Source organism: Narcine bancroftii, chromosome 4, assembly GCF_036971445.1.
Source record: "Narcine bancroftii isolate sNarBan1 chromosome 4, sNarBan1.hap1, whole genome shotgun sequence".
In the NCBI taxonomy this organism is placed as follows: Eukaryota; Metazoa; Chordata; class Chondrichthyes; order Torpediniformes; family Narcinidae; genus Narcine; species Narcine bancroftii.
The window spans coordinates 132965557-132979064 of record NC_091472.1 but is presented as its reverse complement, the minus strand read 5'-3'; the positions used below and the strand labels follow the sequence as shown (position 1 = coordinate 132979064).

General features: G+C 47.5%; 1 protein-coding gene across 1 annotated transcript in view; it reads left to right on the top strand.

Moving 5' to 3' along the window:
- Positions 1 to 11212: 11212 nt before the first annotated feature.
- scarf2 (scavenger receptor class F, member 2) overlaps positions 11213 to 13508 on the top strand; it is an 80070-nt gene continuing 77774 nt past the window's right edge. The window contains exons 1-3 of the mRNA XM_069932878.1: positions 11213 to 11962; positions 13039 to 13097; positions 13196 to 13297. Of these exons, the coding sequence (XP_069788979.1) occupies positions 11829 to 11962; positions 13039 to 13097; positions 13196 to 13297 (295 nt within the window). The 5' untranslated portion in view covers positions 11213 to 11828. The remainder of the gene's footprint in view (positions 11963 to 13038; positions 13098 to 13195; positions 13298 to 13508) is intronic.

Here is a 13508-nt window from a genome sequence, read left to right as displayed (position 1 = left end):
ATACTGCAGGAGAAAGTGGTTGAAGCAGAGTTGCTAACAGCATTTGAAATATCATAGAGTTATAGAGCATGACAGTGTGGAAATAGGCCCTTTGGCCCCACTTGCCTACATTGACTAAAATGTCCTATCCACACTAGTCCCACCACATGTGCTTGGCCATATCCCCTAAACCCATCTTATCCATGTATCCATTCAAATGTTTCTTAAGGATTTCAATAGTACTCGCTTGTGATAGTACAGATTCTATCACCAATGTGTATATGTACATACTCGAGATGGCAGAGGTCGACAGCATCGAGTCCACGCTGCTGAAGATCCAGCTGCGCTGGATGGGTCACGTCTCCAGAATGGAGGACCATCGCCTTCCCAAGATCGTGTTATATGGCGAGCTCTCCACTGGCCACCGTGACAGAGGTGCACCAAAGAAAAGGTACAAGGACTGCCTAAAGAAATCTCTTGGTGCCTGCCACATTGACCACCGCCAGTGGGCTGATATCGCCTCAAACCGTGCATCTTGGCGCCTCACAGTTTGGCGGGCAGCAACCTCCTTTGAAGAAGACCGCAGAGCCTACCTCACTGACAAAAGGCAAAGGAGGAAAAACCCAACACCCAACCCCAACCAACCAATTTTCCCCTGCAACCGCTGCAATCGTGTCTGCCTGTCCCGCATCGGACTTGTCAGCCACAAACGAGCCTGCAGCTGACGTGGACTTTTTACCCCCTCCATAAATCTTCGTCCGCGAAGCCAAGCCAAAGAAGAGTGTAGGATGACTGTGATTGGCTGAGAGCGTAGCCACACCTACTGGTAGGTCTTAAAGGATTGCTCCTAGCCAGACCAGGTCATTCTGGACTGGTTGACCTACTTGTGATATGCTCCAGTCTTTCAGTTAATAAAAGCCTTGGTTTGGATCAACAAGCCTTTCGACGCGCATTACAATTTTATTAACTAAAAATAAATTTTGAAGGGATGGAACGTATGCTACGGCTGGAACGCCTCAACGTCGACCCACAGTCAGCTACAGGCTCGAATGACTTTAAGCACTGGGTGAGGTGCTTCGAAACATACTTACAGCTCTCTGCTCCTGCCGTGATAGAGGATAGAGGACAGCCGTCGACTACTAATATTGATGACTATAGTGTCCCCGAGAGTCTACCAGAGCATCCAGGACGCGACCACTTACGCTGTAGCCATGAAGGTGCTGAAAGGGCTCTACGAGCAACCGGTGAACAGGGTCTATGCTCGGTACAAACTTGCTACAAGGAGGCAACAGCCCGATGCGTCCTGTAGAGCTTATATTCAGGCACTAAGGGCAATGGGCAGGGACTGTGCCTGCACAGACAAAACTGCTGCAGAGAACACAAATGATCTTATTCGGGATGTTTATGTGGCCAGGGTTCGATCGAATGAGGTGAGGCAGCGCCTGCTAGAGCACGAGGGAGAAAACCTAGAGAAATCCGGATTGCAGAGACAATGGACCTGCAGTCTTAAGTATGGACATGTACTCTCAGGGCTGGACCCCACACTCTGATGTGAGAAGGATGCCCTCCCTCTACCCTACTACTGCCGCTTCGCTGCCCAATGCAACCCCAAAGTGTTATTTCTGTGGGAGGAACTAGCACAGCAGGTCACAGTGCCCGGCGAGAAAAGCCAGGTGCCAGAAGTGCCTTAAAAACGGCCACTTTGCTGCAGTCTGTCGTTCCAAAATGGCCACCATCAAACACAGTGCCTTGTGTGAAGCCAAATCGCCACTCTCCATTTCAAACACTTCTTCCTCAGAGCTCTCGTCCAATGAGAGAGAGGACTCCACCGCGCAGCAGCGCCTGACATCATGGGGCAAATGCCAAGTGCGCAAGGTACAACCCACCCTCGCCGCAATGACGTTCACCCTAACGTCCGACGAGGCCCCAGCCCCGACCTCAACACACGCAGCCACCACCGACCAGGGACCCGCTGCCGCTGGAGACCGGGGACCTGCCGCCGCTGGAGACCCGTCGACACTGCCGACCTGGGGTCCTGATGCTGCCGTCCGGGGACCCGCCACAGCTGACCTCCCCCCCACTGACCGCCCTACCACTGACGGCAAGCAGCGACCTCCAACCATTACCTTTGGCTGCAGGCAGCAACACCACCTCCCCGACACTGTTTTTTCAGGCCCCACTGTTTGCGTGATGTCATCATGCAGGTCTCCACTGTCTACATTACAAGTCTCTGCATCAATAACCCTTGACCAGGACTTCCCCCATCCCCTCACAAAAGCAATGAAACTGATTAAAGTGCATGGACACTATACCACTTGCTTATTTGACTTGGGGTTAACTGACAGTTTTATCCGTCCAGACCTGGCCCACCATTGCGGACTAGCTATTCTCCCCACTACACAGAGAATTTCATTGGCGACCAGATCGCTCTCGACTGGGGTAAAGGGGTACTGTGTGGTGACCCTGAAAGTCCAGGGCATCACATTCACAGACTTCAAACTATTAGTCCTTCCCCAATTGTGCGCCCCTGCTCTGCTGGGACTGGTTCAGTGCCAATTTCAAACCATTTCCCTGCACTTTGGGTGGCCTCACGCGGGTGGCCTCTCTGTCTGCAACCACTCCACCCCGGAAGCCTCCTGCCAGCGGCAGCCCGAACCACCCGCCCCCACACCCTGGAGCCTCACCTGTAGTCTCTCTACCCTCCGAGTTGCTCCGCCAGCACTTTTCGCAAATCTCACCCCTGGCTTGACCACCAAAAGCCGGCAGTATAGTTTTGAACACAGGAAATTTATCACAAGTGAGGTGCGCAGACTACTGGATGAGGGCATTATCGAACCTAGCTCGAGTCCATGGAGGGCCCAGGAAGTAGTTCTTACAAACAGGGAGAAGCCGCGGATGGTGGTTGACTACAGCCAGACAATCAACCACTTCATGCTCCTGGATGCGTACTCCCTTCCACGGATCACGGATGTGGTGAATCAGATTGCCCAATACCGTGTATTTTCCACCATTGACTTGCGTTCGACCTATCATCAGCTTCCGATCCGCCGAGAAGACCGACCTTTCACTGCCTTCGAGGCGAATGGGCGGCTGTATCAATCAATTCCTCAGGGTACCCTTTGGGGTCACAAATGGTGCCGCGGTCTTCCAACGGGAAATGGAGCAGATGGTGGACCAGAAAGGATGTTCTCTTACCCGAGGAAATCTGAGTCGGGTACGACCATACCACCTGCTACTTTCCTGTATCTGGACAATGACAGCATCTGCGGCCATGACACGGAGGATCATGATGCCAACCTTGAGAAAATTTTTCAGGCTGCAACTCGGTTGCACTTTCGACAAGTGTGTCTTCCGGACCACTCGGCTCGCAATTCTGGGTTGTGTGGTGGAGAATGGGGTGGTCATGCCGACCCTGACTGCATGCGTCCCCTCATGGACTTGCGCCCCCAACCACACCCCCCCCCCCCCACACCCAGAAGGTACTCAAATGCTGCCTGGGTTTTTTCTCTTACTATGCCCTATGGGTTCCACACTATGCCGACAAGGCGCGGCCACTCATCAAGAACACCTCCTTCCCCCTGTCAATCAAAGCCAAGGCGGCCTTTGACCACGTCAAATCGGACATCGCTGCTGCAATGCTGCACGCTATCGGTGAGTTCATTCCATTCCAAGTCGAAAGCCATGCGTCTGACTTTGCACTGGCTGCCACTTTGAACCAGGCCGGCCGGCCGGTAGCCTTCTTCTCTAGAACCCTCCAGAGTCCTGAGGGCTGACACTCCTCTGTCGAGAAGGAGGCCCAGGCCATAGTCGAGGCAGTATGTCGTTGGAGACACTACCTCACTGGCAGGCGCTTTATGCTGCTGACTGACCATGCTCCTGGAGCGTAGTATTGCTTCATGTTTAGCAATACCCAATGAGGTATGATCAAGAATGACAAAATCACCAGGTGGAGAATTGAGTTCTCCACTTTTAATTATGACATACTGTATCGGCCAGGTAAACTCAACGATCTGCCAAATGCGCTCTCCAGGGGGACTTGCGCCAACATGCAACTGGACAGGCTACAGAAACTCCACGAGGAGCTCTGTCATCCAGGGGTCACTAGATTCATGCACTTTGTCAAATCTCGCAACCTGTCCTACATGGTCGAGGAGATTCGCTCCATGACCCGGACCTGCCCAGTGTGCGTTGAGTGCAAGCCCCACTTCTTCCGTCCGGAGAACACCCACATCATCAAAGCCACACGCCCCTTTGAGCGACTCAGCGTAGACTTCAAAGGGCCCCTACCGTCGACCAACCGTAACACCTACGTCATTACGGCCATCGATGAGTACTCCCGCTTCCCGTTCACTGTGCCCTGTTCAGACATGACTGCCTCCTCAGTTATAGAGGGCCTACACACCATCTTCACCATCTTCGGGTACCCACAGTGACAGGGGATCCTCGTTTATGAGCACAGAGCTGCGGCAGTACCTCCTGGAGCGTGGTATTGCTTCAAGCAGGATCACCAGCTATAACCCACGTCGTAATGGGCAAGTTGAAAGAGAGAATGCCACCATCTGGAAAGTGGTTACACTTGCCCTCTGGTCCAAAGGTCTCCCCACCTCTCGCTGGCAGGATGTGCTCACTAGTGCCCTACACTCCATCCGCTCCCTCCTATGCACCGCGACCAATGCCATCCCCCATGAAAGGATGTTCTCTTTCCCGAGGAAATCTGAGTCGGGTACGACCATACCACCATGGCTCATGGTTCCCGGTCCAGTCCTTTTACGACACCACGTCCGGTACTCTAAGAATGACCCCTTGGTTGACTGAGTGACTCTGCTCCATGCGAACCTGCATTATGCCTACATTGAGTTTCTAGATAGACGGGAGGACACAGTCTCGGTAAGTGACCTAGCCGAAGCCGGATGAGTCGCAGCAGTGCCTTTAACCCAACCTCTCCCTATTCCTTCTCCCCAGGTCATGTGCTTGAACAGAGGGACTAGCACCACCCAACCAGCTCAGGCCAGACTGTCGACAATGGCGTTGGGGAATTGAGTGAAGCAGTGGCCATACCCTACAGGCCTGCCGGCGACATGACTCTGGCGACCCCAATCCCGGTGCCATGCCGGATGGTCATGCCGGATGGTCAGACCCCCTGACCGGTACAGCCCCTAACCTCCATTCACCCTGGGGTTGGTTCTCAAAGAAGGGGTGAATGTGATAGCACAGATTCTCTCACCAATGTGTATATGTACATATGTACAGATGGTAGTGTAGGATGACTGTGATTGGCCATCTGCTTCATTAAAGAACATTGAACATGCCTCTGGCCCTGACCAATGGCATTCTTGCCTAGTAATTTATCCACTGTGCAATCATAACATGTCCAATTAAGTCAAAGAGAATTGGGATATGTGACAGAGAATTAGTTATGAGAGTCCCACCAAATTCTTCTGCTTCACCACCATGCAGTAGCCACACTTTCTAAGGAGGTTGAGGAGGGCAAAGCTACTGTCCCAATCTTGACAATTTTTTTTACAAGAGCACAATTATGAGTGTCCAATCTGGCTGCAATATTGTGTGATGTGGTAGCTGCAAAGCATCGTACTGGATCATCAAAATGGCTAAGAAGATACTGGGTTCTCCCTTTCCTCTATTGAGGACATTCACCGGGAGTGCCGATTAATAGGGCTCAAAGAATTATAGAGGATTATTTCCATCCAGCATACAGTATCTTTGACCCACTTCCATCAAGAAGGAGGTACAGGAGCTTTAAAATCAGAACTTCCAGGCTGTGAAATTGATGAACAGTATCCTGTACTTTAGTAAATCATTCCAAAATATTTGTATACATTTAAAATTAAATGTGTATGTATATATGTGATTATTATGTTGTGTGTATGTTTGTGTGCACTGTAGACCGGAGAAACGCTCTTTTGTCTGGGGTTGTGTACGAACAGTTAGATGATAATAAATGTAAACGAAGTATCTAAGTACATCTCTCCCCAGCTGATGCCCAAAATTATCAGCCAGCTTTTCCTCCAGTGTGTCACTCTGCATCAAATGTAGTGGAACAGGTGGGAAAATGTGGAGTCCAGAAGATGGAGCTAAGGTGAGAGTGAGGCATACTACAAATGGTAAGTGTATGTCCTGAATCTTGATAAGTGAGTGATAATGTGCATTAAGCAATAAACAAAAATTTAAATACTAGAAACACTCAGCAGGTCAGTCAGGCAGCATTTTCGGTTCAATTTGTTTTGTTAAAATTTGGAAAGGGAGAAAATAGAGTTTGATGTTGCAAGGAAGGTATGGGGATGGAGGGATAGGACAAAAGGAAATAAGGATGAGTTGTTAATGGAGGAAGTTTGAGAGAGACCAACAGGCATGATGTGTTGCAAGAAGCAGGTCTGGGTGTAATATTGGAGAGGGGAAAACAAACCATGCCATCATCACCTTTGGATGACCTACAGTAGAAATTGATGGTTCTGACATTGACAAGGCATCGGAAATTGGACAATTCCCAATTGAATCTGGAACACTGCAATGTACCAAAACAGAGGATGAGGGTTTATTCTTCAAGCTCTTGTTGGGTATCATTTTAAGAATGCAGGGGAAAAAAAAACAGATCAGTGAGACTGGGAGTGGGATGGAGAATTAAAATGGCAGAGACCAGGAAATCCATGATGGACCCTTCAGTCAGATGCTCCACAAAGTGATCACCCTACAACAGGGGTCTCCAATGCAGAAGAACATCATGTTGTGGCCACTAAGTGTGGAATACTGGACTGAAGCAAGTGCAGATGTGTTGAGCCGTGTCTGAAGTTGACAGAAAGGCATGTATTAATGTTGCAACTACAAGGCTACCTCAAGGGTTTTACAATCAATTAAGTACCTCTGAAATTATTGTAAATGTTGCAGTGCAACTAATTCAAGCAGAGGTAGCAATGTGCTAATCATCTGTGAATTCATTTCATTCAGTAATGCAGTGTGAGAAATGAATATTGGATAGAATATGTGGGATAACTCTGAAATATCGCCTAAGATTAATGTTGCATTTCTCCAGCAGCAGAGAGCCTCGGTTTAATGCCTCCTCCCAAAGGCAATACAGTAAAAAAAAACCACATATCTGGCACCTATGGGGATCGGTAGATGCTGGATAAGCGAGTTTTCCGGTTGCCTGAAACTGTGTGTTGCATGAATGGAGAACTTAATTTTAAATTCCATATTTTTACCCATTTATTTTCCACTTTTTTTGTGGGTTGCTTGAGGTTGCCAGTTGCTTGAATTCTGGATAACAAAGATTTTTGCTGTATCTGCCCATGCAGCATGGATTTTAATGCAGCTAGTCAGGATAGTGGCACAGCTTGTAGAACTGCTGTATCGCCAGATCCAACGACTTAGGTTCAATCTTGACCTCAGGTGCTCTGTGTGTGGAGTGTTCACCTTTTCCCTCCATGTGAACTTCCTCTGGCTACTTTGGGTTCCTCCCTGGGGAAGCAATCCCAAACATGGGCACTTTGGTAGGTTAATTGACCACTGTAAATTGCCCATAGTGTGAGGATGAATGGTAGAATCCATGGGTAACTAACAACAATGATGGAAGTGTGAAATAGGGTCAGTGTACGTCAAAAACACAGTCAACACAAACTCTTGGATGGAATGTTCTCTTTCCCTGTTTGTGTCTCTCTGATGTTTGTCTTTGAGGCTGAAACGCCAATAATTGAGGCATAACATCTGTTGACCTTGATTGCCCAGGTAAAGTCATTGAACTCCTTGAGGTATTCAGGTTCTCAGAGCCTGACTTTTACAAAGACCACCATGAACTGCTCTCTCTGCCTTCTCTGGTAGATATCCTGATTTCCCCGCTCTGCCAGCTTCTCTACTCCAGAATCCACAGCTGCATCAGAACAGCCTGGAGCCCACTCTTTCCCAAATTTGTTCTTTTGCAGCATTTCCCATTCAGCCAGAGTGTTCCTCATTTTAAGAAATGCAGCTGCCTTTTAATATCTGAATTTGTTGTAAGTAATGCTACCTACGTGATAGTATTGCCCTGGGCCAGAACAGACAGCCATTTAATGATGTCTGCACATTGTTATTGTAGTAATTAGCAGGCAGCACAAAGTTGGCACACGATGGCCTCAGAAGAACTACACAAAGGGTTAATTCTGCACCCAAGCCTTTTCTGTAGGGGTTCATCTGAAATAACCTACAGAATCTATCGCCAAAGTGAGGCACTATCCTTTGTGAGAGGAGTTGCATCTGAAGCCCTAAGTCTTAGTTATATTGGAAAATAGAACAAAATATCATCTGATAGATGGGGAAAAAAGATTATCATTAATCCTTGTCCAGAGAAGAGAGCAAAATAAAACCTGAATGGATGATACGAAGCAACATATAACTGGAAGACCAGACTTGCCCATGGCCGCCAGGCAATGGGGAAATCTTTGCAAGGCTTCTTGATGGATGGGATGACTGTCACGTTTGTGGGTGGGCAGTTGAATACTATGATTTTGCAATTAATGTAAATAGCAGATTTGCTGTGTTCACATTCTTTTTCTTAAACACAAGTCAGGAGGCATTCCTGAAATATGTTGACTGTTATTTTTGGCCACCGTTACTGTTTTGTTTTAGCGTAAATAGAGTTTAGTTGACATGTATTTTTCATCTATTTGCCAGTTTTCAAGGTTAATATTCATCTTTTTTTTAAAAAAGTACCGAACTTCCTTGCAAACGAAACCCCATGAGCTTCCTTCGTGTTAGCAGCAGACTAATATGTTGTATTTTAGCTGAGTATTGAACGTATTGGAAATGATTTGTTTGAGCAGAGATCTGACATCTTTTCTGCATGGATATTTCTGGTTTTCTGTAAGTATCTTACATTTACAATCAAGAGCTATCCCTTTGCTCTTCTTACTGACACTTAAAGGTGGCATTGCTTGTACTTGCCTGCATGATCTGTGACATTATACCCAACATTCTAGCTGAGGTATATGAAGCTTCCACAAAATATTCTCAACTGATGTGATCATTTCACACAGAATTATATTCATTTTGTTTATTTCTGACTCACAGAAATTCACAGAATGAGTAAAACAAGATGGATAATTTGCTCTCTCGACTTTCCTCCTGGCAATTTCCATCCCACTCATTTGAAGATTCAACATTTTGAATTAACTATGTGGTAGCATTTGTCCTTTATTAAATCTTATTTGCCAACTAATCAGAGATGCAAGCATTTTCATTCTTGTTTTAAAATGTCGATAGCCTCTTCCAGAAACTCTCTCTTCTCTAGAACAATCACCCGAAAATGTAACCAGATTGCATTGAAGATGAAATTGTAAAGCACAAGCATTCAGCAACACTATTTAGGTTGCACACTCAATACTCTGCAATTTCCACTTTTTTTTTTAAAGACAAAGAAACAAAATAGAATCTTAGAGGATGCATCCAATGAATTTTGCGTGTCCAGATGACAATTAAACCATTCTGTTTTTTTTAAGGAATTCTATATATCTCTGCTCCTGAACTCATTCCCCTGACTGGATGAAGGCAAGGTTGGCAAATGCCTTCTTTAACACAGTGTCTGCCAGTGTAACGACTTTAATGAAATTATGTACCTGTGTATCAAAGTCTCTCTGTTCTACAACACACTCGGGCAATACTTTTCAGATTCCAGATTTATTGTCAGAGTACAAACATGACATCACATACAACCCTGAGATTACTTTGTCCTGTGGGCAAGGTAGAATTATCACTTATTGGTAGTGCGAAAAAAAACTGTATACAATGTACACATGAAAACAAGCAAAGAAATGTAAACAAACTGTGCAATACAGAGAGGGAAAAAAACATCAATAAAGTGCAAAAATAAGAGTCCTTAAATGAGTCCATGATTAAGTTTATTGTTAAGGGGGGGTGGCAACTGTTCCTGAACCTGGTGGTGTGACCCTTGTGTTACCTATGCTTCTTTCCTGATAGAAGCAGCTGGGTGATGTGGATCCTTGATAATTGCTGCTGCTCTCCAATGGCAGAGTTTCCTAAAGATGTTCTCAATGGTGGGGAGATTTTTGCCTGTGACAGCCTGGACTGTATCCACGACAGTTTGCAGGAATTTATCCCCATACCAGACTGTGATGCAGCCAGTCTGCATCATACATCTGCAGAAATTCTCCGGGGTTTCCAATGATATACCACAAACTCCTGAGGAAGTAGAGACGCTGACGTGCTTTCTTCACAATCACATTAGTATGTTGGGTTCAGGAAAAATCCTCTGAGACAGTGACTCCCAAGAACGTAAATTTGCTCTCCCTCTCCACCTCTGATTCCCTAATGATCATTTGATTTCCCTTCCTGAAGTCGACAATCAGCTCTTTAGTTTTGGTGACATTGAGTGCAAGGTGGTTGTTGGTGCACCATTCAGCCAAGTTTTCAATCTCCATCCTGTTTGCTGACTCATTACCCCTTTTTTTTTACAACCCACTACTGCGGTATCTCAGTGAATTGGTATATGGTGTTGTTGTCATACGCAGTCATAGCGGTAAAGTGAGTAGAGAGCAGGGGGCTAAGAGCACGGCCCTGTGTTGCTTTGGTACTGATGGAGATGTTCTTACCAATCCTCACTGATTATGGTCTGAGGTGGGGAAATCTAGGATCCAATAACACAGTGGAGTGTTGAGTCCCAGGTCTTGGAATTTGCTGATCAGTTTAAAGGGGATGATGGTGTTAAATGGTGAACTGTAGTAGATAAGGAACATCCTGATGCATGCATCTTGGCTAACCAGGTGTTCCAGGCTTGGTGTAGATCCATTGAAGGGGATCCTGTCGCAAGGAAAGGCAAATTGCAACAGATCCATGTCACTGCTCAGGCAGCGACTTCCTTAGATAGGAGTGTATTTTATAATCGATGTTGACAGATTTGATCTATTACCTTCCATGGATGCTGGCTGACCTGCTGAGTTCCTCCTGCCTTTTGTGTGTTCCAGCAGGGCCATTTATCTGGCTTCCATGAACGTTCTCCCAGATGTTCTCTGGGACCTGTGACATTGCCAGACTCTGGCAGCGAACTGCTTCAAACTGCAGCCCGCCCCCCTGCACGGGGTAACTTTTCTTTCAAACGTTCACTCTGTCCACTCACAGTCCTGGATTGTGTGCAAAGAGCAGCCAATTCCTCAACACCTCAGGGAGTTGCCTGACATCAGGCACCGGGGAGGTCACGTCAGAGAGCTTATAAAAGCCGAGGCAGGGGGAGCGAACCCTCGCATTGATGGTGGCGTGCCAGCAAGTGAGCCGCAGCCTCTCTTCAAGTGCGGAGCGAGGAATCCGGTCACGAATCAGTTCATCCTCCTGAGCCCCGCCTGCTGGAATTGCCGTCCCGACTGATGTGATCCTTGCCAAAACTTTTCCGCGGCCAGGACACGGGGGGGGGGGGGGGGGGGAAAGGTGGACCAGGGAGTGTGTGAAGATTAGTTCCGGCGGAGAGGATGGGACGGCGACCGTGTGGAGCAGGGTGGCAGCGAGCCCGTGGGATCTGACGGCTCCAGAATAACTTCCCCTCCTCCCAACCAAAATCAATCCTATCCAAGATCGAAGCTATTCCCCCCTCCCACCCCAGCAGTGATTTCAAGAATGAAGAGGTGGACGTGTGTCAAGACTTAGGGCTGGAAGGCACGTTCAACCTCAGTGGGACCTCGTCGTTTTCGCTGGGATTACAGTTTGAAGGATGCTCGCCGGCTGAAGCGGCTGGACCCCGGGCGAACTTGGAGGGGGAATGACAGCCGACCGTGTGTCCCGGGACGCGTGAGACGGGCTGATGGGTGGTTGACGGCTGCCTCTTCCCTCCCCTCCCTCCCACTGTGCGAGGGGGAATGCTGAGACGGACTGTCCGTGCAATGGATCGGGGCTCCGGCTGCCGTCTCTGGGCTGCCCTGCTCTCTCTGGCGGCTCTGAGTCGCGGCCAGGAGCTCAGTCCTAGCGGTAGGAATGTGTGCAAGGCACAAGGGTAAGAAGTTGGGGACTGGGAAACGAGCGGAGTGAGGTGGGCTGGGGAGGGGTGAAGACCCTGAGCCCATTGATTTGTAAGATATTGAAGGGATTACTTTGGGACATCATTCCCCGAGAATAACCTCGGAACCGTTCCAATCCTTTGGGCAGATGGTTTTCGAAACACTCATGTTACATGTAAAACCGCCCCACTCCAATCGGAACGCGCAAGAAACCCTCTATTCCACATCTGGAAATGAGGTCAAACAATTCCTGTCTCTTCCCAGTTGTTTGAGTTGCCTGCTTCGCCAGCCCTCTTCCAATCTGGTCGAAATATACAAATAAAGGCAGCCAATGTGATCAAGGAGCCCCACCTCCTGTCCTGCGATGAAACAAGGCTCACCCTCAAAAGTCTGACCTTGGGTAGAGCATCAAAATTATTTGCAATATCTGGAAACTTCGGGAGCTGGGTGTGGTATGTACAATCCTGAAGTCAAGAGGGTTAAGAAGTTTCAAAGCCAGGTCATGTTTGATTTGCTGTGAAAGTTGGGTCAACATTATAATTGGGTGAACAGAATAAATTGATAATCACCATTATTCAAGTGCCTTGCCGTTCGGCATGAGCGATCCTGTCTCTCCATCCTTCACAATCTCTGAACCTCCAAATTGTAGTTGTTGTCTCCTTCTTCGTGAAGGCTCCATCTAAGGTCTCTTATACAAGGGAAAAAGTACTGAAGTGGTTTCCCGTTGCCTTCTTCGGTTGCACTGTCCATACTAGACGGTAACCCTGGCCATTGATCCGCAGAGTCACCTGCCCAGCATTTTTCGGTTTTCCACATAAATTCCAATTTGTAGAATCTGCCTGTAGAAACCATCCACCATCTGCAATCCACATGGTTTCACGTGACCAGACTGGGAGGCTAAACAGATACTGCACCTTGCCCAAGAGGTACTGCACCTGTAGGCTATCGGAAATAAGGTGGGCCTTACACCTCCTTTAGTGAGCGATTGCACAGGACCAACATTAAAATTGGTAATAGCTTTTCAAAATAAAAGATTAAGCATAATAATATGTTTCCGCTCTTTCTCTCAAAGTTCTTCTGCAAGAGTGTGTTGCCCTGGGTGGAAGCAACAAGGTCAAGAATGTCCAATAGGTCAGTTATTTCTTAAATGCTCCTTCATTTTCCTCTGGTTTTTAATCTTTCCCAGTAACTTGACCCCCCTTTCTCTCTCTCTCTCACTCCCCCTCCAGCTGTCTGTCAGGGAAACTTCACCTGCAAAGCAAATGAAATCTGTGTCCAACCGAACCAGTGCCGCTGTAGACATGGATACTTTGGAGCCAACTGCGAGACCAGTGAGTAAAACCATATCCATTATTGTGAACCATGTGGTAAATCCCTCTCATTGTATAATGAGGGATTCTTACCCTGCCATATAAGTGAGCACTCCTTATAGTTGGTAAATGAGCTTCCTTAACCATGGTCTACAGTTTAGTGCAATTACTCAGTGGCCTTGCCTGATTAAAATAACTTTCCCTGATAATGCTGCAATTCCATTATCTGATG